The sequence below is a fragment of the Saimiri boliviensis genome, chromosome 6, assembly GCF_048565385.1.
Source record: "Saimiri boliviensis isolate mSaiBol1 chromosome 6, mSaiBol1.pri, whole genome shotgun sequence".
Classification (NCBI taxonomy): domain Eukaryota; kingdom Metazoa; phylum Chordata; class Mammalia; order Primates; family Cebidae; genus Saimiri; species Saimiri boliviensis.
This window is the reverse complement of record NC_133454.1, coordinates 126,089,683-126,114,016: the sequence shown is the minus strand read 5'-3', so window position 1 is coordinate 126,114,016 and position 24,334 is coordinate 126,089,683. Positions and strand designations below refer to the sequence as shown.

At 48.7% G+C, this 24,334-nt stretch overlaps 1 protein-coding gene across 1 annotated transcript; it reads right to left on the bottom strand.

The window, feature by feature from the left end:
- Positions 1-11,294: 11,294 nt before the first annotated feature.
- On the bottom strand, positions 11,295-23,170 carry RBM14 (RNA binding motif protein 14). Its single transcript, XM_003941220.4, has 3 exons — positions 22,724-23,170; positions 12,953-14,417; positions 11,295-12,176 (listed from the first exon to the last, which is right to left on the bottom strand). The coding sequence occupies exons 1-3, from the start codon at positions 23,058-23,060 to the stop codon at positions 11,969-11,971; spliced, it is 2,010 nt and encodes a 669-aa protein (XP_003941269.1). The 5' UTR covers positions 23,061-23,170; the 3' UTR covers positions 11,295-11,968.
- Positions 23,171-24,334: the final 1,164 nt, after the last annotated feature.

Sequence of the window (24,334 nt, the reverse complement as noted above, 5' to 3'; positions counted from 1 at the left end):
ATTTCCTGACTTTATTTTTTTAGAGACCATGTCACACTGTAAACCAAGCTAGAGTGCAGTGTCACAATCCCAGATCACTGGAACCTTGATCTCCCAGGCTCAAGTATTCCTCCTGCCTCTGCCGCCCACATAGCTGGGACTACAGGTGTGTGCCACCACACCGTATTTCTTTTTTAATTTTTGGGAGATGAGGTTTCACTGTGTTGCCCAGGCTGGTCTTGAACTACTGGTCCCAAAAATAATCCTCCCACCTCAGCCTCTCAGAGTGTTGAGATTATGTGTGAGCCACCATGCTCAGCCTTGGCTTTACATTTTTTTTTAAAGGCAACTGCAAGAAATTCAAACTCCTTTCCTTGCACTATAAGATCCTACCCCAATCTGGTTCTTGCTGGAATTTCCCAACGTTTCTAACAATCACCACCCTTGACCCCCAACTATGCTCCCTTCAGACATAATGGCTTTATTCCAAGCTTGTTTAGACTGGAATATTCTTTGTTCTGATTCTTCACTGGCCACTGATCTAAAGACATCACCCATTCCAACCCTACCTTGGAACTCTATCCTATGACTCCATGTTGTCTTTTTGAATACTTACTAACACTTGAAATCCTATACTTATTCTAAAAGGCAGGGACCTTTTCTCTTTTTGTTTTTTGAGATGGAGTCTCACTGTCACCAGGCTGGAGTGCAGTGGCACAATCTTGGCTCACTGCAACCTCCACCTCCCAGGTCCAAGCGATTCTCCTGCCTCAGCCTCCAGAGTAGCTGAGACTACAGGCACGCACCACCATACCCAGCTAATTTTTGTATTTTTATTTAGTAGAGATGGGGTTTCACCATGTTGGTCAGGATTGTCTGGATCTCCTGACCTCGTGATCTGCCCACCTCAGCCTCCCAAAGTGCTGGGATTACAGGCGTCAGCCACCAGCAGGAACTTTCTTATTTCATATTATACCCCCAGTGTTAGAATTGTACTTGGCACATGGTAAGACACTGAAGTATGTTTTGATTAAGTTAACAAGTAAATGAAAGAATGTATGAGTTAACTTCTTGATAACCAAAAGGAGGGAAATGACTTCAGATTTTCAGTCAGTATCAGGTTAAAAACCTGGACACTTAGCAGTTCTGAAAACACGCACCTTTACTCATCCCTAGTACACCTTCCAGTCTTCCTCAAACAGAAAAGCAGGTACCCAAAAGCCAGAGGTAACTCAAGCTAACAGCGTCTGATCATCACTTTGACAACTGGAACACAATGAAACTTAAGGTAGAAGTTAGTAGTCGAGTGTCTTCACACTGATGTTCACCTACCAGTATTTTACTGAGTACTAGAAGAATTTAGGGCCAGGCGCAGTGGCTCACGCCTGTAATCCCAGCACTTTGGGAGGCCAAGGCGGGTAGATCACGAGGTCAAGGGATGGAGACCATCCTGGTCAACATGGTGAAACCCCGTCTCTACTAAAAATACAAAAAAAAATCAGCTGGTCATGTTGACACATGCCTGTAATCCCAGCTACTCAGGAGGCTGAGGCAGGAGAACTGCCTGAACCCGGGAGGCGGAGGTTGCAGTGAGCCGAGATCGCGCCATTGCACTCCAGCCTGGATAACAAGAAGAGAAACTCCGTCTCAAAAAAAAAAAAAAAAAAAAGAACTTAATGCTTGCCCCTTGAAAAAAATTAGATTTTTAACTAAAGGCCAGTTAAAGAGATCAGATCCAAATCCTCTGCCTTACCACCTCAACTACAAAGAATGACATCAAAAATGATGTTTTTTTAATTAATTTATTTATTTTTGAGACAAAGTTTCACACTTGTTTCCCAGGGCACAATTTCAGCTCACTGCAACCTCTGCCTCCAGGGTTCAAGCGATTCTCCTGCCTCAGCCTCTCAAGTAGGTGAAATTACAGGCGTGCGCCACCATGTCCAGCTAATTTTGAATTTTTAGAAGAGAGGTTTCATCATGTTGGCCAGGCTGGTCTCAAACTCCTGACCTCTGGTGATCCACCCTGACCTCAGCCTCCCGAAGTGCTAGCATTACAACAGGTGTGAGCCACCGCACCTGGTGAAAGGGATGTTTTAAAAGTACCTTGTTGGTCAGGCACGGTGGCTCATGCTTGTATTCCCAACACTTTGGGAGGCAGAGGCAGGTGGATTGCTTGAGTCCAGGAATTTGAGACCAGCCTGTGCAACAAGGCAAAACCCTGTCTACTAAAAATACCAAAAAAAAATTACACGGGTGTGGTGGCACACACCTGAGTCCCAGCTGAGGCTGAGGTGGGCGAATCACCTGAGCATAGGAGGTAAACGCAGCAGTAAGCCAAGATTGCTTGAGCAACCAGAGACTGTCTTGAAAATTAAAAGAAGAAAATAAAAGCACCTTGTCTGGAACACGGTAGATGCTATTTTGTGGTGATTCTTCATTTGCTGACTAGACTACCAAGCTCCTTAGAGGTAAAGTGACTTGCCCAGTCATCTAGAAAGCTGACATTTTCTCAGAGCCAAGAATAATATGTAATCTGGCTGCCAATCCTGAATAAAAAGGGCAGTGTATACAGCATATAATTGAAAGATAAGAGATGAGACTCTTGGAAATGAAGGACAAATACAAATTTAGGGGTAAACACGGAGGACAGGCCGGGCGCAGTGGCTCAAGCCTGTAATCCCAGCACTTTGGGAGGCCGAGGCGGGTGGATCACGAGGTCAAGAGATCGAGACCATCCTGGTCAACATGGTGAAACCACATCTCTACTAACAATACAAAAAAATTAGCTGGGCATGGTGGCTCGTGCCTGTAATCCCAGCTACTCAGGAGGCTGAGGCAGGAGAATTGCCTGAACCCGGGAGGCGGAGGTTGTGGTGAGCCGAGATTGCGCCATTGCACTCCAGCCTGGGTAACAAGAGCGAAACTCTGTCTCAAAAAACAAAACAAAACAAAACAAAAAAAGAGGACAGTGAAAACTACTCAGACATGAAAAAGCAACCTGTATGAGGTTTTGTTTTTTGGTTTTCTTTTTTCTTTTTTTTTTTTTGAGATGGAGTCTCCTCTGTCACCCAAGCTGGAGTGCAGTGGCATGATCTCAGCTCACTGCAACCTCTGCCTCCCGGGTTCAAGTGATTCTTACACCTCAGCCTCCCAAGTAACTGAGACTACAGGTAGGACCACACCTGACTAATTTTTTTTGTATTTTTAGTAGAGACGGAGTTTCACCATGTTATCCAGGATGAGCTCGATCTCATAATCATGTTGATCCACCCGCCTCAGACTCCAAAAATGCTAGGATTACAGGTGTGAGCCATCACGTCGGGCCTTTTTTTTCTTTCTTTGAGATGAAGTCTCACTGACCAGGCTGGAGCACAGTGGCATCATCTCACTCACTGCAACCTCTGCTTCCCAGATTCAAGCAATTCTCCTGCCTCAGCTTACCGAGTAGCTGTAATTACAGGCATACACCACCACGCCCGGTTAATTTTTTTGTATTTTTAGTAGACAAGGTTTCGCCATGTTGGCCAGGCTGGTCTTTAACTCCTGACCCCAGGTGATCCCTCCCCATCTGCCTCCCAAAGTGCTGGGATTACAGACATGAGTCACCAGACCCAGTCCAATCTTTATGAGTTTTACATGCTCAAAGACAAATATATAACTTATACATCTAATAATTACTCTGGCTCTTGGTCCAGAAATGAGTTAAAGGTCTGATAAAGACTCAAACTAAAAAGCCAGTATTCTCCAGGCATGTTCAATGGGAGCCAGGCAGAAGGCTTCCTAGGCCTACAATTCCACTACCAGCTACAACCTCTTAGCCCTCTTTGACATCTTTGAAGGCCCCCTACACTATCAATAACCTTTCTTTTCCATACTCACAAGAATTGTTCCCAGAACACAAAATAGTATTGCCAAAGCCTGGAGGTGGCCAAAATTGACATGGTCCAGTAGCCAAATCACTTCTAGGTACCCCTAATTACAGAAATCACTGCCTTCACTGTTAAAAGTGTGTGCTGCACTCACACCTACATCCAAAACCTTTTTATCAGCTGTGTGCTGTTCCACTAGGCCAGGCGTCCCCAAACTTTTTACACAGGAGGCCAGTTGACTGTCCCTCAGACCGCTGGAGGGCCGCCACATACTGTGCTCCTCTCACTGACCACCAACGCAAGAGGTGCCCGTTCCTGAAGTGCGGCAGGGGGCCGGATAAATGGCCTCAGACGGCCACATGCGGCCCGCAGGCTGTAGTTTGGGGACGCCTGCACTAGGCCATCCCAGAGAATATTCTAACTCATTTATATGAGATGACTAACATTTTTTTTTTTTTTTTTTTGAGACGGAGTTTCGCTCTTGTTACCCAGGCTGGAGTGCAATGGCGCGATCTCGGCTCACCGCAACCTCCACCTCCCGGGTTCAGGCAATTCTCCTGCCTCAGCCTCCTGAGTAGCTGGGATTACAGGCACGCGCCACCATGCCCAGCTAATTTTTTGTATTTTTAGTAGAGACGGGGTTTCACCGTGTTGACCAGGATGGTCTCGATCTCTCGACCTCGTGATCCGCCCGCCTCGGCCTCCCAAAGTGCTGGGATTACAGGCTTGAGCCACCGCGCCCGGCGCGAGATGACTAACATTTAATGAAAAGTGACTACATATACATGTCACAAGTTCTCATTTGACTCTCCCAATAGTAGTATAGCATAACAATTATAAACAAAGCCATAGATGGTTCCAATGTCTGGTTCAGTTCCTTGAGCCAACAACTTTGTACCCATTTGATCCTCAAGTACCCACTTGAAGCCAGGCATGGTGGTTCAGGCCTGTAATCCCAGCACTTTGGGAGGCCAAGGCAGGTTAGATAACAAGGTCAAAAGATCAAGACCATACTGGCCAACATAGTGAAACCTGTTGCTAGTAAAAATACAAAAAAATAGCTGAGCATGGTGGCGCCTACCTGTAGTCTCAGCCACTCAGGAGGCTGGGGAAGGGGAATCACCTGAATCTGGGAAGTGGAGGTTGTACTGAGCCGAGACTGCGCCACCGCACTCCAGCCTGGATGACAAAGCAAGACTCCATCTCAAAAGAAAAAAAAGAATAGTAACTTAAGTCCAGGTGTGGTGCCTCACACCTGTAATCCCTGCACTCAGAGGCTGAAGTAGGAGGAAAATTTTAGGACGGGAGTTCAAGACCAGCCTGGCCAACACGGTGAAACCCCATCTCTACTAAAAATACAAAAATTAGCCAGATGTGGTGGTACACGCCTGTAGTTCCAGCTACTCAGGAGACTGAAGCAGGAGAATTGCTTGAACCCAGAAGGAGGCTGCAGTGAGCCAAGATCGTACCACTGCACTCCAGCCTAGGAAATACAAGACTCTGTCTCAAAAAAAAAAAAACATTTAACCAACAGCCTCAACTTCCCCATTTACAAAATACATTTAGAAAATAGCTGGTCAGGGCTGGGCACGGTGGCTCACGCCTGTAATCCCAGCACTTTGGGAGACCGAGACGGGTGTTTCATGAGGTCAGGAGATCGAGACCATCCTGGTCAACATGGTGAAACCCTGTCTCTACTAAAAATACAAAAAATTAGCTGGGCATGGTGGCACGTGCCTGTAATCCCAGCTACTCAGGAGGCAGAGGCAGGAGAATTGCCCAAACCCAGGAGGCAGAGGTTGCAGTGAGCCCAGATCGCGCCATTGCACTCCAGCCTGGGCAACCAGAGTGAAACCCCGTCTCAAAAAGAAAAAAGAGGCCGGGCGCGGTGGCTCAGCCTGTAATCCCAGCACTTTGGGAGGCCGAGGCGGGTGGATCACGAGGTCAAGAGATCGAGATCATCCCGGTCAACACGGTGAAACCCCGTCTCTACTAAAAATACAAAAAATTAGCTGGGCATGGTGGCGTGTGCCTGTAATCCCAGCTACTCAGGAGGCTGAGGCAGGAGAATTGCCTGAACCCAGGAGGCGGAGGTTGCGGTGAGCCGAGATCGCGCCATTGCACTCCAGCCTGGGGTAACAAGAACGAAACTCCGTCTCAAAAAAAAAAAAAAGAAAAAAGAAAAGAAAAAAGAAAGTAGCTGGTCAGCCACAGTAGCTCACAGCTGTAATCCAAGCACTTTCGGAGGTGATGGATCACAAGGTTAACAGATCAAGAACATTCTGGCCAACGTGGTGAAACCCTGTCTCTACTCAAAGCACAAATACTAGCTGGGCATGGTGATGCATGCCTGTAGTCTCAATAGTCTAGAGCAGGCATCCCCAAACTTTTTATACAGGGGGCCGGTTCACTGTCCCTCAGACTGGTGGAGGGCTGCCACATACTGTGCTCCTCTCACTGACCACCAATGAAAGAGGCGCCCCTTCCTGAAGTGCAGCAAGGGGCCGGATAAATGGCCTCAGGGGGCCGCAGTTTGGGGACACCTGGTCTAGAGGCTGAGGCAGGAGAATCACCTTAACCCAAGAGACAGAGGTTGCAGTGAGCCCAAATCACACCACTGCACTCCAGCCTGGGCAGACAAGAGCAAGACTCTGGCAAAAAAAAAAAAAAAAGAGGCCAGGCAAGGCAGCTCACGCCTGTAATCCCAGCACTCTGGGAGGCCAAGGCAGGCGGATCACCTGAGGTCGGGAGTTCAAGACCAGCCTACATGGAAATACCTTTTTTAAAAAAAAAAAGGTGGGGTTTCACCATGTTGGTCAGGCTGGTCTTGAACTCCCTACCTCAGGTGGTCCGCCCACCTTGGCCTCCAAAGTGCTTGGATTACAGGCGTGAGCCACCGCACCCGGCCAGAAAAACCCTGTCTTTAGTAAAAAATACAAAATTAGCCAGGCATGGTGGCGGATGCCTATAATCCCAGCTACTCAGGAGGCCGAGACAAGAGAATTGCTTGAACCCAGGAGGCAGCGGTTACAGTGAGCCGAGATGGAGCCACTGCACTCCAGCCTGGGCACCAAGAGCGAAACTGTCTCAAAAAAAAAAAAAAAAAAAACTAATGCATGTGAGTTGCTATAAAGATTTAATATAATTTGTTTTGGCTGTACTAATTTGACTTAAATTTAGTTTATTGCATTAATATATGTATTTATTGTAGTTAGGTATTATCCTCATTTTATAGATAACAAAACAAAGGCAGTGTTCCTGATATGTTCAAGATCACACAGCCAAGAAGGGGTAAAGGATTCAAATTCTGGAAACCTCCTATAGACCCATCTACTTGGGAGCCTGAGGTAGGAAGATCTCTTGTGCCATGTGTTTAAGTGTAGCCTGGGCAACATAGTGAGACCCTTTAAAAAAAAAAAATAAACAGCCGGGCGCGGTGGCTCAAGCCTGTAATCCCAGCACTTTGGGAGGCCGAGGCGGGTGGATCACGAGGTCGAGAGATCGAGACCATCCTGGTCAACATGGTGAAACCCCGTCTCTACTAAAAATACAAAAAATTAGCTGGGCATGGTGGTGCATGCCTGTAATCCCAGCTACTCAGGAGGCTGAGGCAGGAGAATTGCCTGAACCCAGGAGGCAGAGGTTTCGGTGAGCCGAGATTGCGCCATTGCACTCCAGCCTGGGCAAAAAGAGCGAAACTCCGTCTCAATAAATAAATAAATAAATAAATAAATAAATAAACAAACTTACTTTTGTTTATATGTTTTCCTCAGACAGGATTTCATTCTGTTCCTCAGGCTGGAGTGCAGTGGCATGATATTCACTCACTGCAAACTCCACCTCCCAGGCTCAAGAGATCCTCCAGCCTCAGCTAGACTACAGGCACTGCTGGTACATACCACCACAGCCAGCTAATTTTTTATTTTTTTGTAGTGAAGTTTCCTCATGTCGCCCAGGCTGGTCTAGAACTCCTGGACTCAAGGTATCCAACTGCCTCGACTTCCCAAACTGCTGGGATTGCAGGTGTGAGCCATGACGCCAGCCCCAAGTCGGTTTTCTGTTTTCTTTTTTTTGGGGGGTGGGGGGTGGGGAGTGACGGAGTCTCTATCCAGTAGCGTTATCTCAGCTCACTGCAACACCTCTGCGCCCAGGTTCAAGCTCCTGCCTCAGCCTCCCAAGTAGCTAGGATTACAAGCACCTGCCACTGCACCCAGCTAATTTTTATATCTTCAGAAGATACGGGGTTTCACCATCTTGGCCAGGCTGAACTCCTGACATCAGACCTCCTGATCCACCCGTCTCGGCCTCCCAAGTGCTGAGATTACAGGTGTGAGCCACCACACCCAGCTCCAAGTCAGTTTTTAAATCAAATCATGTCTCCAGAAAATTTAACCACCTAGAACTACTGCCACATCCTTTCCTTCCTTATCTACCACTTGCCTATCAATAATTATTCATATAAACTAGCTCACTGAGGTAGGTCCTGCTTCCCAGACTATAAATCCCTCAAGGTCAGCCCAAGGCCTGCCTCAGGGAACTGAGTAAGGCATGCATTCATTCACTCATTCATTCATTTATTCAGACAGAGTCATGCTCTGTCACACAGGCTGAAGTGCAATAGGTATGATCATAGCTCACTGTAACCTCAAACTCCTGTTCAAGCAATCGTTTTGCTTCAGCTTCCTGAGTAGCTAGGACTACAGGTACATGCCACCACAGCTGGCTTTCTTTTGTAGACAGAAGATCTCACTGTATTGCCGAAGGGGGTCTCAAACTCCTGTCTCTAGCAATACTCCTGCCTCAGCTTCCCAAAACGCTGGGAATTACAGGTGTGAGCTACCACAACTGGCCACATTTGAAGCATTACAGATACAGCATATGATTTAAATCTAGACATGAAACACAATTTGTTTGTTTGTTTGTTTTATAGAGACAGGGTTTCTCCATGTTGGTGAGGCTGGTCTTGAACTCCCCCGACCTCAGGTGATCCGCCCATCTCAGCCTCCCAAAAGGCTGGGATTACAGGCGTGAGCCACCACACCTGGCTGAAACCCAGTTTTAAGAATTCTTTTCTGGAAAATTCTGTAGACTTTTACCCTTTATGACCTTTCAAAGGTACCTACAGATTGTGAAATTCAGTTTTCCGTATGTTACACAGTATACTAGGTCCATAAATCTAGTAAATCTGCTTTTATTATGACCTTATCCATCCCATGATGTCCACTTATTTGGCTTAATAGGACAAAATGCCTGGAGGACCAACCAACAGTCTGTGCACAGTCTGTGGCATTTAAGTGATGGATTTGACTAGAATGGTAGCCTACTTAGAAAGACTAACCCCTCAGTAATAGTCCCATTACCTTCATTGTAAGAGATGGTCTCAAGCCCACCATACACAGAATTTAAAACCAGGTATAAACCTCAGAAGCAAGCAGCCTGACAAGGTTAAAAGCCTCTAGGTGGTCTTGTTCTAGGAATAAACCAACTAAAACTTCTCCAATGAAGGCCAACTTGTAGAATTGATAGGTAGAGAAGTTGAATCATCTGAAGATAAAGTCTATTTTCCCGAAATATACATTTCAGTTATCTGTCCTTCCATTCACTCAATACAACTTTCCCCAAGTTATAGGACTTGAAATCAGCAATCCACAAAAGCAAAGTATGAGAAGCAGGCTATAGGATTAACACAGGTGGCATAATTAAAATAAAAGAGAGGAGGGAGACTTTAAAACAATCTGCAAGGGAAAAATGACACATGATTTGGTTTTGTAGCTACTCCTGGCTTGAGCAATTAAGGCCCTGAAGGCTGAGGCAGCAGGGGCAGCAGGACCTAAAGATGACAGGCAGGCAGAGCGCTCATCTGGGCCAGGTCGCTTTGAAGAGCTGCAGCTGTGACAGAGAATGTCACCACTGGCCCTGAGAGCACATTTAGCTGTTTTATGCAGGAACCAAAGGATTGAGACAGTGGCAGAACCCTCACTGGAGAGAAAGGAAGATGACAGAAAGCCACATTGACAAAGAAAAATTACAAATACGCAGGCCATAATCATAACCCTACTACCAACCCTCAATTTTCCAGGGTAATAACCAAAGGCAGGTTTATTGGCTTGACCCTCAGACCACCCCATCACCACAGAGAAAACAGAAACTTAATCAAAATCCTTCTCCCATTCTTCCCCAGTCCTGCAAAGAAATAAAAAGGAGCAGCTAAGCACCTGAAAGCAAAGCAGTGAGCAGAAAAAGAAGCAAGGAAAAGAGCCATGGCCCCAGTACTCCCTGAGATTACCCAGTTAACATCCACAAATAAGAACTCATGGTCATAACAGCAAATGCTTTTGCACACTAGGCAGGGGGAAGAGGACATCTAAGGCAAGATACTCTAGTGAAGGAGGCAGAAGACAACCCACCTGACCTCCACTTGACTGACACGTACACCACCCCAAAGTCGCCTTGCCCTAGGCTCCTAAATTGAGTCTTTAAAGCCCCTTTTCCCAGAGGAGCATCAGTAAGTTCTTCATTTGTTATCATCCCACTCAGTCAGTCTTTCATTTACCTATCATTAAGCCCAAACCTCCATCTTGTCCCTGGTTGAAACTGTTTTTTTGCCCAGGTCCTCAATCCCCAGCCCTAGAATAAAAGCATAGAAAGAGTCCTCAATTCCTTACCCAACCCTAGCATCACTACTTGGTTATGCTTGCACTACACCCCTTCCCAGAATCTATACCTTTAAATATAAACCCAGCGAGAAGACATCTGGAAACCCTAACAGAGAGGGATAGATAAAGGAGTCTCTGGTGACTACAATGGCAAGGGTTGGTAGGACGCAGGAGGATGCTCCATGGTACAATTCAACATACAAAATACCAGCTTTAGGACCAGAATGCCCCATACCTGCTTCAAGTTTTCTCTGCCCTTCCTTTTCCCCACCATAGAGTAATATCAGGCACTCCCATTACCTCCACTCCACTACTGGTTCTTTTCTGGGTCCTAGCCCCAGCACTCATTCGAGCCTACTGCCTAAAGGATCCACTAGCCTGTAAATACTACAGCAGCCCATTCCCCATTTCCTGAGAAGCCAAACCCCAGAACCACTGGAACAAAGGTTATTCCTGAACTGAAGGAAAAGTCAGGGAAAATGGTCAAGCAGAGGCAGAGGAAAATGGGCATTATTTACTGCATTTTGGTGTGACTAACTCAAGCTGTGAGCTGAGGAAGTCCAAGCCATCTGCTCTGGACTCTCCAGTCTGAAAGATGCCAGGCTAGCAGGACGATGATGAGCAAAATCATTCTGGGCCACAGGGCAATCCTTCTAATTCCCACAATCAAACCCCTTTCCTCACCAGTCCTGGGTTCTCTGACTGCCTACCCTTTAGCTATCATGTCTTCCTGGATGTCAAATTGGCTCCTTTGACACTGAATGCAATCAAGACAATGACAACCAGGTTTCCAAACTGCAAATTGCCCCAAGTTTTATTTGTAGTCCATACAAAAGGGAAAAAAAATTAAGGTTTTCTAACACCACCTACTTGGGGAGATGGGGAAGTGGGACTGTGCCGCTCACCATCAGCTAAAACATTAGTGGTCAGCAGGGACTCGGACACATACCAACTGACTGTCCCAACAGGAACTCAGTCTCAACAGTCTACACAGGGACAGTCAGGGTACCTTGGACTCCTGGCACAGCTTGGCGCATAGGAAATGGTTAAGCTAACCCTTTCCTGGCCTCCTTCCCATCTAAAAACAAAAAGGCGCCGCCGACATCAGCTGCAGGTTGCTTTCCCATCCAAACGACCTTAAATATCGCGCACAAAAATAAAAGGGAGCCAAGAAAAAAAAAAACGTAAAAGAAATTCCCATTCTTTTATGGGAGATGGGAAGCAGGGTAGAGGGGAAACCGCAGATCTAGAGCCAGTAGCAAGATTTGCTGCTGAGGCGAAGGAACAAAGTAGGTTACTGCCAAACACTCAAAATGATCATCTCCTGGGGAAGGCCCAAATGGTAGAGGGGATGAAAAACCGCAACCAGGAAAGGTATGGGCCAGAGTAGTTATAACCTGGGTCTGTACCCTACCCACCTCTTCTCCCTCCCTCCCTGTGGTGCCCCATCCCAGGATGGCCCTACATGCGGCGCTGGTAGCCAGAGTGCATCTGAGCCGCCCGCAGGTAATCATTATAGGAGCCCGAATAGCGTGCGTAATCGGAATGGGCATCGGGCAGGCGACGGTAATCCAGCGAGGACTTTGTCGGCGAGCGGCGGAACGAAAGCTGCGACTCTGATAAACGGCGGTAATCAGAGAGCTCGGCTAAACGCCGGTCGGAACCATACCTAGTCGAGAAAAGAAGACAGTTGGTGAATGAGACAATTGAGGGGAGGACTCCAGTTGGGCATGGGGGAGATGCCAATGGGGATAGGGAGGGTATGATCACATTAGTCTCCAACAGATTGGTCTCCTTTTGTCAGAAGGCTCATCACCCTATCCAGGCCAAAAAAAATTAAGCCTGGCTTCACCTCAGTGGGAAATCAAACCCTCCACTGAAGTCCTCCCCTCTGAACTGGCCAAGGTTGATTTTGGCCCACATTCCCACACCATAGCAAACTATCTCCACCCCTGGGCCCTGCAGAGAAAGACCTTGGTTGTTTATCAACAGAACGGCGGATGAAAGCAAGGTCCCCAACTTCCCAGAGTGGACGCACCTCATAAACTTGCCTTTAGCCAGTGAGTGCCAAAGGGACTACTCTTTTACCCCCACCCCTGCCAAAGCCAGGACAACCACATAATAGGCTTAAGGATCCTTGAGACAGTGGGAAAGGATATGGGCCAAGGTCCTGCAGGCAGTAGCTCCAATGACACTTGAGCTAGCCTTGACAGGTGACACTGGGCCTGGCCTGACTAGCTGGTACCACCCCAGGCTGAGCACTATGCTCCACCTGAACCCTGGTGACCAGAAAAGGTTCATAGGCACTGCTCTCCTCGGCCTCTGGACATCCCATAGAAATAGAGAAGACCGAAGGAGGGCCAATGCCTCATTTCCCTCCCATGCCAACCTCAGCCCCTTGCCCTAAGCCCCAGCTGGGGGCAGGGGCCGGGGGGCATACAGTACCTTTTCGACATGGCGACAGCCTTTTTGTAGGGATCGTCGTAGCTGGCCCGGGGTGGGGAGAGGCGGGTACGCTCATAGGGCGGCGGGGTGCTGTTGGCGTTGGCAACGGCCCCCTGGGACATGGACAGGTAGGCTGCAGACGGCTGACCTGCCCCATCGTAGGCATTGCCTGGCTGACCGCGGTAGGAGGCAGCAGCCTGGGGATGCTGCTGGGCAGCATAGGAAGCAGCCAATGAGGCTGATGACTGCGTGCGGTAAGGAGCTGCCAGGGTGGCAGAAGGTTGGGCCCCATAGGCAGCTGCAGCACCATAGGAGCCAGTGGCCGCAGCAGCCGACTGAGCCCCATAGGAGCCTGAGAGGCCCATTGATGCTTGGGCCCCATAACTATTCAGCTGGGTCTGGACAACGGGCTGGGCCCCATAGGAGCCAGCCATTGGGGTAGTGGCTTGTGCAGCATAGGCTGCTGGCTGGCTGGCATAGGCAGCAGCTGTGGCTGGCTGTGCCACATAGGCAGCAGGTTGGGAAGAGTAGGAAGCAGCCTGCTGTGCAGCATATGGGGTAGACTGGGCATTGTAAGAGGCCGAGGGCTGGGCATTGTAAGAAGCTGCCTGGGCTCCATAAGCTAGTGAGGAGGCTGCAGACTGAGCCCCATAGGAGGCTGCCTGAGCCCCATAGGAGCCTAGGGAGGAAGCTGCTCCCTGGGTGTTGTAGGAAGAAGCAGCTGCACGAACCCCATAGGAAGAGGCAGCCTGGGTGCCGTAAGAGGATGGCTGGTTACCATAGGAGGCAAGGGAGGAACCCTGAGCCCCATAGGAGTTGAGCGAAGAAGCCGCAGCTGCCTGACCCCCGTAGGAAGAAAGGGCTGAGGCCGAGGGCTGGGCTCCACCATATGGGCCAAGTGAGGAAGCTGCAGCAGACTGGGAGCTAGGACTAGCCAGCTGACCCCTGTATGGGGCCCCAAGGGAGACAGAGGGCTGAGCGCGGTAAGAGGCTGCCTGGGCTGTCATGGGCTGAGTCCGATAGCCAACACCCAAAGAGGCAGAAGGCTGGGCCCTGTAGGCCGCTCCCAGTGACACTGATGGCTGGGCCCGGTAGGTAGCTGGCTGGGCCGTCAGAGGAGCCACATAAGAGGCTCGGGGAGGTGAACGGCGCAGGGGGCTGCGGTCGCGACCAAAGAAGGGTGGTGTGGGCTGACGAGCTTGCCCATCAAAGCCACCAGTGCTGTTGCCAAAAGCCTGCTGGTAGTCGAAGGTGGCAGAGAAGCCACCAGTTCCAGGGAAGGCCGTATCCCCAGCCCCTGGTTTCTTGGTCTTGTCCCCAGACTGGACAGCCAGGCCAGGCCCCTTCTTCTGACCCTTGGTGGAGAGTTCCACGTTGATGCGCTTGCCCTTCACTTCTTTGCCGTTGAGCTGCGCGATTGCGGCTTTGGCATCTGCTTCCTTCTCCATGTGAACAAACGCGTAGTCTGATAAAGCAGCAGACAGAGGGTTAGCAATTAGGGGGGCAGGGCATGCTACCTGATGGGTCCCAAATTGGACACAACAGCACCCAGCTGTTGCCAGCTACCTCCAAGGCCTCCAAACCCTCCTCTCCAGGAGTGTGTCATAAAATGTGGCTCCCATATAACAAAGCTTCTGACTGTCCCAAGCAGTCATCTTTGCCTACAGCCTTCTTCTCATTCTCCCCTTTGAAAACCCTGTCACCTCACCCAACTTCCTGGTGAGAAAAGAAAAAACAAAGATGAACTGCAACACAGGATAAAAATCTTCACATCTCCTGTAAGTATAAACCAGCAGAACAAAATACAGAAAGGGTTCCTAGATCACTCAATTCTTCAGTGTTCTCAACCCAAGTTCAGCAAACAGCTTTGAGGCCTAGCTCTCAAACACTGGAAATGACCACTCACATTTTGGTATGACCTCTCAGCCCATGGAGGTCACAGTAAGGAGCAAAGCTCAGAATTACTTGAACCTGGGAACCTCTCGGCCCATGTCCAACTAAGGCAAGAGAGTCAGACTGCAACAAGTAGTTAACAACATTGTTCCAATATGATCTCCCCACTTTTTCACAGTACTTCCCAAGTTTTCAAGGCAATCTCAGGTACGGAAGGACCTCATTTGGGCCTCATAATCCTGTGAGGTAGGTAGGGCAAAGAATCATTATCTCCATTTTACAGGTGGACACACATACATACATGCTCAGAGTTTTTACATGGCTTGCCCCACTCAAAGTGTGTTAAGAGTCAGGACCAAAATCACAGCTTCCCAGTGCCCCTTTGCTACACAATCTATCCCTGATAAGTCAATGTATATAAGGCAGGAATGTGTGATATGACTAAAAACTTAGGCTTAGAAGCAGAGAAGATGGACCCTGTGTAAGCCAATAAGGTGAGGGATTACAAACTAAGCCTACTGGCTGAGTTCATGCCCAATCCTTTCCCTGTCCAAGGCCACATTACATCCTCCACTGTTTCCTCTTTAAGGCACAGAGATACACCTCATACCTTAGGCTTCTGTTCACAGAGCAGACTGCTTACAGGAAAGATTAGTTTCTTACCTATAAGGCATGAAGCTGCAATTACTGCAGCTAGCAGGCTCTGCTAAGCATGTTACCCCTGCAGTTCTCATTAAGATCTGAATAAGGTATGGTAGGAGAAGACAGGATGTTGGTCTCAAAGTTACCTTTATCTACCACATAGAAGGAGAAAACTTCAGGTAAGGAAGGAGTGGGAAGAAATTCTCATGTCCACACTCACAAAGCACAATAGCACAGGCAGAATCTGAATGATGACAGAATCCTGCCCCTAGGAAATAAAGTCCTGAGCTTAACCCCACTGTCAACCTGTGGCTACTCTCAGATAGAATCCAATACCAGGATGCTATCTGTCACATCAGTCTAAGAAACAAACAGCTGGTCAGGCGCAGTGGCTCATGTCTGTAATCCCAGAACTTTGAGAGGCCAAGGCAGGCAGATCAAGAGGTTGGGAGATCAAGACCATTCTGGCCAACATGGTGAAACCCTGTTTCTACTAAAAATACAAAACAATTAGCTGGGTACGATGGCGTGCACCTGTAATCCCGGCTACTCAGGAGGCTGAGGCAGGAGAATCGCTTGAACCCCAGAGACGAAGACTGTAGGGAGCCAAGATAGTGCTACTGTACTCCAGCCTAGTGACAGAGCAAGACTCTGTCTCAAAAAAAATTTAAAAATTTAAAAAAAAAAAAAAAAAAAAAAAAAAGAGGTACCTGGATGGCATTACTAAGAAACATTAACCTCCAAACAAGGATTCTCATTTTTAGAAACTTTTCACATTGGGATGTTCTATAGAACTCTGTAGCTGCTCCTACAGAACAAGTCATTTCCCTGGATTTGAAAACAATGTCACAAACCTCAGGATAATGGGGAAAAAAATACAATCAATAAGCAGAAGTCAGAAGCGTGGCATAGCACAGAAGTGATCATTAATTAAGAATTAGGCCGGCAGGCCGGGCGCAGTGGCTCAAGCCTGTAATCCCAGCACTTTGGGAGGCCGAGGCAGGTGGATCATGAGGAAAAGAGATTTGAGACCATCCTGGTCAATGTGGTGAAACCCCATCTCTACTAAAAATACAAAAAATTAGCTGGGCATGGTGGTGCGTGCCTGTAATCCCAGCTACTCAGGAGGCTGAGGCAGGAGAATTGCCTGAACCCAGAAGGCGGAGGTTGCGGTGAGCCGAGATCGCGCCATTGCACTCCAGCCTGGGTAACAAGAGCAAAACTCGGTCTCAAAAAAAAAAAGAATTAAATGGTCTCAGTTCCAGAACCAGGCACTAACTTGTTACAGGATCTTAAGAAACTTCCCATTTAGGTGCAGTGGCTCTTGCTTGTAATGCCAACACTTTGGGAGGCCAAGGCAGATGGATCACCTGAGGTCAGGAGTTTGAGACCAGCCTATCCAACATGGTGAAACCTGTCTCTCCTAAAAATACAAAAATTAGCCAGATGTGATGGTGCACACCTGTAATCCCAGCTGAGGCAGGAGAATCACTTGACCTGAGAGGCAGAGGTTATAGTGAGCCAAGATGGCACCACTGCACTTCAGCCTGGGCAACAAGGCAAGACTACATTTCGAAAAAAAAGAAAAGATTTAAAAAAAAAGTTAAAAAAAAGAAAAAAGGCCAGGTATGGTGGCTCACGCCTGTAATCCAAACACTTTGGAGGCCAAGGCGGGCAGATCACCTGAGGTCAGGAGTTCAAAAACCAGCCTGACCAACATGGTGAAACCCTGTCTTAAAAAAAAAAAAAAAAAAAAAGGGTAAAAAAAGAAAAGAAACGAAACTGGCCAGGCACATAATCCCAAAACTTTGGGAGGCCCAGGCAGGTGGATGACCTGAGGTCAGGAGTTCGAGACTACCCTGACCAACATGGTGAAACTCCATCTTTACTAAAAATACAAAATTAACCAGGCATGCTGGCATGCACCTGTAATCCCAGCTACTCAGAAGGCTGAAGCAGGAGAATTACTTGAACCTGGGAAGCGGAAGTTGCAGTGAGCCAGGATTGTGCCATTGCACTCCAGCCGGGGCAAAAAGAGTGAAGTCCATCTCAAAAAAAAGAAAAGAACAAAATGAATTGTCACAACTCCGTCCTCAACACTCCCATGGCCAGAGCCTTATATACTACCTGTGAAAAATTAAGTGTTCCTTTTGGCCTGGCCATAAGGCACTAGAGTCATCCTGTGATCTCTCAGCTCTAGTTTAGGTAGAGGAAGAAAAAAAAAAAAAAAAAAACCAGCATGTGGCCTAAGATCCTATTAAAAGCAGAGGCTGAGCCGGGCGCGGTGGCTCAAGCCTGTAATCCCAGCACTTTGGGAGGCCGAGGTGGGTGGATCACGAGGTCGAGAGATCGAGACCATCCTGGTCAACATGGTGAAACCCCATCTCTACTAAAAATACAAAAAAATTAGCTGGGCATGGTGGCGTGTGCCTGTAATCCCAGCTACTCAGGAGGCTGAGGCAGGAGAATTGCCTGAACCCAGGAGGCGGAGGTTGCGGTGAGCCGAGATCGCGCCATTGCACTCCAGCCTGGGTAACAAGAGTGAAACTCCGTCTCAAAAAAAAAAAAAAAGCAGAGGCTGGGCCAGGCATGGTGGCTCACTCCCGTAATCCTAATACTTTAAGAGACTAGGTGGAAGGATGGCTTGAGCTCAGGAGGTCAAGGCTGCAGTCAGCTACATCATGCCACTGCGCTCTGGCATAAGCAACAAAGCAAGACCCTATCTCTAAATGAATGAACAAACATTTTTAAAAATTTTTAAATAATAGAAAATAAAAGCAGAGGCTGAGGCAACCCTCCGGAATGGCAAAACCACCTGGAGACGGCAAGCAGAAAGGCCCAAAGTGAAGAGGAAGCAGGAAGAGTCGCTAGAGCTCATAGGCATATGTTGCGGAGAGGGGCCTCCAGGCATTCTGAGGGAATATTAACGAACAATATTAATAGTCCTGATTATTCTATCTACAAATTCCTGACACCTGAATAAGATGGAAGCTTCCATGGGCTTACAAAATCATTTGGACATCCCATTGTTTGTTTCCCTCCTTAGCTGGGTTTTATTGAGACCAAATGGTGAAATTTGAAAATTTAGATTTCACATATACAATTTAAATGACTGCCCAGATGAGTTGTATAACTGATCAAAAAAATTTAAAATCCAGGCTGGGCGTGGTGGCTCACACCTGTAATCCCAGTACTTTGGGAGGTCGAGGCAGGCAGATTACCTGAGGTCAGGAGTTCAAGACCAGACTGGCCAACATAGTGAAACCCCATCTGTATTAAAAACTCAAAAACTAGCTGGGCGCGGTGGCTCAAGCCTGTAATCCCAGCACTTTGGGAGGCCGAGGCAGGTGGATCACGAGGTCAAGAGATCGAGACCATCCTGGTCAATATGGTGAAACCCCGTCTCTACTAAAAATACAAAAAATTAACTGGGCATGGTGGTGCATGCCTATAATCCCAGCTACTCAGGAGGCTGAGGCAGGAGAATTGCCTGAGCCCAGGACGCGGAGGTTGCGGTGAGCCGAGATCGCGCCATTGCACTCTAGCCTGGGTAACAAGAGCGAAACTCCGTCTCAAAAAAAAAAAAAACAACTCAAAAACTAGCCAGGTGTGGTGGCACACACCTGTAGTCTCAGCTATTTGAGAGGCTGAGTCAAATCTGCTTGAACCTAGGAGGCATAGGTTGCAGGCAGCAGAGACTGAGCCACTACACTGCAGCCTGGGCGGACAGAACAAGACTCTGTCTCAAAAAATAACAAAAAATATGGCTGGGCACAGTGGTTCACACCTATAATCCCAGTTCTTTGGGAGGCCGAGGCAGGCAGATCGTCTGAGGTCAGCAGTTCAAGACTAGCCTGGCCAACATGGTGAAACCCTGTCTCTATTAAAAAAGTAAAAATAGGCCAGGCGCTGTGGCTCACACCTGTAATACTAGCATTTTGGGAGGCCGAGGTGGGTGGATCACCTGAGGTCAGGAGTTCAAGATCAGCCTGGCCATCATGATGAAATCCCACCTTTAAAAAAAAAAAAAACGCCGGGCGCGGTGGCTCAAGCCTGTAATCCCAGCACTTTGGGAGGCCGAGGCGGGTGGATCACGAGGTCGAGAGATCGAGACCATCCCGGTCAACATGGTGAAACCCCGTCTCTACCAAAAATACAAAAAATTAGCTGGGCATGGTGGCGCATGCCTGTAATCCCAGCTACTCAGGAGGCTGAGGCAGGAGAATTGCCTGAACCCAGGAGGCAGAGGTTGTGGTGAGCCGAGATTGCGCCATTGCACTCCAGCCTGGGTAACAAGAGCGAAACTCTGTCTCAAAAAAACTTTTTTTAAATAAATAAATAAAATATTTAACAATAAATACAAAATTTAAAAATCAATCTGATACAATTATAACCAAATTGTATCAGGAAGTTTCTAAGCCTGGAGGGGAAAGTGTGAATACGTTGCCCAGCTAACTCAACAGCATTGGTGACAAGCCCCATCACAATAAGCAGCAAAGCTCAGACCTAGCTATATTAAAGATCCCCTAAGGCTCAACAACTCCTAAGACAATGAAGAAAAACCAGAGATCTGAAGAATTCCAGGGACCCTCTTGCCTGGGGAGTTAATTCAAAGAAACTGAAGGAAATTACTGCACTGGGACTATCAAGTAACATTTTACAAAGATCTCCAAATGGTCTGGTGGCATCATAATCCCTCTAGTGCCAAAGTTAAGCAAATCCAGAAAACAAGTTCTCCTATCCTAAGACTAAAAATCTTAAACTTGAAACTACAGAGCTCTGTATAGGAAGAAGAAACAGTCACTCACAAAAAATGAAAAGGAGATATTTTCCTCTTTTAACTTTCAGATCTCCCCTCAAGTCTGTAGTGGTTCCAGAAGCTGTTCATCTTTGAACACCCAATAGGAGAAAGCTGTGGAGTGGTTACAATCCACTGTTGCTATTGAGATTTCTGTTCTACAAATCCTATCTAAGCTCCTGGAGTAACCAAGCAACAATGGTGTTTTTTTTTCCCAGTGAAATAAAACAGAACTGGTTGGCCAGTGACAACACCAAGTTTCTGTGCTTTTCACAGCCCTGTCAGTCAACATGAGACTCAATCAAATGACCATTCCCAGCCCAAGAAATGAGTACACACTCTTTAGAGAACCAGTTGCTTCTGCTACACTCTCAACTTTCAACCCTCACTTTCTTTCATCATAAAGATACAAAAAGGCATCAGTGGAGGAGATGATGTTCAAATCTTTCCCAGTCTTTTACACTGAAGTGTATCAGGAGCTCTGCTACACAACAGTGTAACTACAAATACTTGACCACCATTCCCTGAGCAAGTCAATGCATTTCTGCTAATCAAATGTTTACAAAGGAACAAAATGCACAAAACTCCCTCTCACAAGGAGCCAACCAGGAGCTCTAAAAATTTATGTGCAGTTATGCACTTCACCTCCATTGTCACTTGGTGTTGGCTCCCAAGCAAATTCAGGCAAATTTTTGGCTTTCTTTACCACCTGAAAACAAGCAAGAAGCTTGAGTTCCAGAAAGACTGTCCTTTCAGATGTTTGACTCTAGACTCTCAACCTAGTAGCCACGCTACCTAACAACCACAAAAGAAACTTGGTAAGTCACTTAAGCACAAAACTCTCCTAAAGACTCATATACCCCACCCTTTTGCTGGACAAGTACCCAATCTGAGACCCTCCCCAACTCTTTTACTCTAAACAAAAGCAAAAATCCATGCACCATACAGCCTGCCTCAGAGCACCCAGCAGGAAAGCCCGATTCCGGATAGTCGTGGACTTGTATAACCTGAGTTGAGGAAAATAGAATGCAGTATTAATGCAGAACAAGGACTTGTTCCTAGCAGTGGATACTATGACCCTTTATACTTCCCCCACTTAAAGCAAGGACTAGGAATGGCCCCAAAGATATGCCTTTCCAGGACAGCAAATAAAGTATCTTTTTGGGATGAATAAGCACCTGCACCCACATAGATTTCCTATCCCTGAAACTTCTCATACAGGGTATGAGCAGGTATGAACCCACCAGGAGTAGGGCATCAGATACTCCCAGGGGGCATCCTCCAAGATGACAGGGCAAAGTTAAAGCTGATCTGTTCCCAGGTAAAGCAGAGACTGGCCACCTACACAAGGGCTGACCCACTCAACTTTGCCAATGTAAAAGATAAACAGCTTAGGGAACTCAGGCTATGAAAAAAATCAACTGGGCCCCCAGTCAGGCTTAAATTATGGTGACACATTTTTCTCGAAGAAAAGGCAAACTAGGAATCTGCCCTGAGGATTAAACTACTCAAGCAATGACTACTACTGATTCAGTAAATCGTGTTTAGCCACTAAGACCTCTCACATACCCCTCCTCCAGGACCCCCTGAGCCAGAGTATGCCCCTTTGCAAAGTCACCAAGCTTATGAAAGAATGACACTGCCCTGGGGCACTGGCTTGGCACATGAAAACTACGCAAAAGGGGCCTTCTTAAAACAAGCTTCCTTGCACATGCAAAAGGCTGGGGTTTCCAGCTGACAGGTAAAAATCGAGCCCAAAGAAAAAACCCAAGTTTGAGGGAGGAGTAAAGTACAGAGATGCCACACCTAACCCACCTAACACTGAAAGGCCAAAGTAGTTCGGAAGGGGCCCCTCTCGCACCCACGTGTAACTGTGCCCATGAGAGACCCACGCCAGACAATACTAAAAGACCCCAGCCCGAGAAACGTCCAAGGGCCCCGTTACCTTCCGCTTGAGCACATTCATCGGGAGGGAACACGAGGGCGGCCTTGGGGCGTCAGCCCCCACCTTTTCCCTCTTCCCTTGCTCTGACCGACGTCTGGAGAGGAAGTGGGGAAGTGGAGAAATCTTCCCCGCTTCATGATCCGGCTTGTGCCCGTCACTTCCCAATTTCCGCTGGGTGCCAGGCCCAGGAGACCAGGAGAAGGCGCGCCCCCGGTACACTCGCAAGGCTCTCAGGCGCGTCCCCGGCCCCGTAGCTTGGCTCGCAGTGGCCGCCGCACCCACCCAGAGCCGCTTCCTCCTACTTGGTGGACGGTTCCTGGACCGCAGGGGAGGAGGGTGGCTCTACCCAACGCACCCCCAACACCTCCGGACTGCTCCCGCGCACATCCCCACCCCTCCCAACCGCGAAGTGACCGACCCCCGGGTAAGAGGCGTGGCTAACAGGCAGAGTGCCCCGAGCGCGCCCCCGCCCCCGCGCGCGCCTCCGCGTTACCTTTCACCACGTCACACTCGATGACGCGTCCGCGGCGCTCGAAGAGGCTGCGCAGTTCCTGGCTCGTGCATGCAGCCGACACATTGCCCACGAAAATCTTCCAAGTGTTAAGAGGCCTTGGGCGCGACATCTCCACCACGAGCGCGCGCCCCGGCCGCAGCTCGTGGCCATGCAAGGCTTCAATTGCGCGCAGCGCGCCCGCGTTCTCGCGCATGTGCACGAAGGCGAACTGTTTCATGACGGCGCAGCTCATGACCGTGCCGTAGGGCGCAAAGAGGGCTGCCAGCTCCTCCGGAGTCGTATCCGCCCCGTCGACATTGCCCACGAATATCTTCATCTTGTCGCCGCAGCCGCCTTCCCGGAGAGCGCGGACCTCTCCTTCAGCGACAAGCGAAACGTCCGAACCACCGGCAGTCCTCCCCAGGAATGGCTGGCGACCGAGAACCCCGCCGCGCAGGCGCCCTGGCCTAGCCAATGGGAACGCGCATCCCGCGCGTCCAGCGCCCAATCAGAGACACTGAGAGAAGATGCACTCAAGCACAGCCAATCTCAGAGGGCCTAGAGCCCGCTCGTTAGCTGAGGGGGCGGGAAAGGGGCGACGGCGCGCGACCAACCGCCACAGCCGGGGGGGAGGGGAAGGGAGGGCTGAAGAGAGGAGAACGCGCGCAAGTGGCGCTGGCGGTAGAGAGGCCTAGTTTGTGAGGCGGCCTCTATCCCGGGTGGGGCTGGGACCGGCGGGCTCCAAGGGAAAAACTTTGTTCAGTTGGAAGTCAGGGCTCCTCCCATTCTGGCAGCCCGGTCCAAACCCGCGCCTGGAGGTGGCCGCGTGAGTGCCCCGGGGAAGACTGGGCCTGGCGGGAGAAACCAGGACAAGATGTCCGGAGTCGGCAAACGGCTCCCAGGACCGCGCTCGGCACTGCGAGGGGCCCTGAGGCAGGCCCCGGAGAAGCCCTCGGGCCAGTTGTTCGTAATTTGGAACCATTCCCTGGGGTTGCTGAGGTCTTGGCAGACGGTGACAATCGCAGGCCTCTGCCCTGACGGAATTCCCGATCGAGAAATGATGGAATGACACTATATTGTACGTTTACAGTTTTTCACAGTAGACAGTTTAATAAACTAGAAAATTAATCCTGGACGAAGCAAAAGTTGAGACTTACGAAAAAAAATTTTTAGGCTGGGCGCGGTGGCTCACGCCTGTCATCGCAGCACTTTGGGAGGCCGAGGCGGGCAGATCACTGGAGGTCGGGAGTTTGAGACCAGCCTGGCCAACATGGCGAAACGTCTTCTCTCCAAAAAAAATACAAAATTAGCCGGGCGTGTTGGCGGGTGCCTGTAATCCCAGCTACTCGAGAGGATGAGGAAGGAGAATCCCTTGAACCTGGAAGGTAAAGGTTGCTGGGAGCCAAGATCGTGCCACTGCACTCCAGCCCGGGCGACAGAGCGAGACACTGTCTCAAAAAAATAATAATAATAGGCCGGGCGCGGTGGCTCAAGCCTGTAATCCCAGCACTTTGGGAGGCCGAGGCGGGTGGATCACGAAGTCAAGGGATCGAGACCATCCTGGTCAATATGGTGAAACCCCGTCTCTACTAAAAATACAAAAAAAATTAG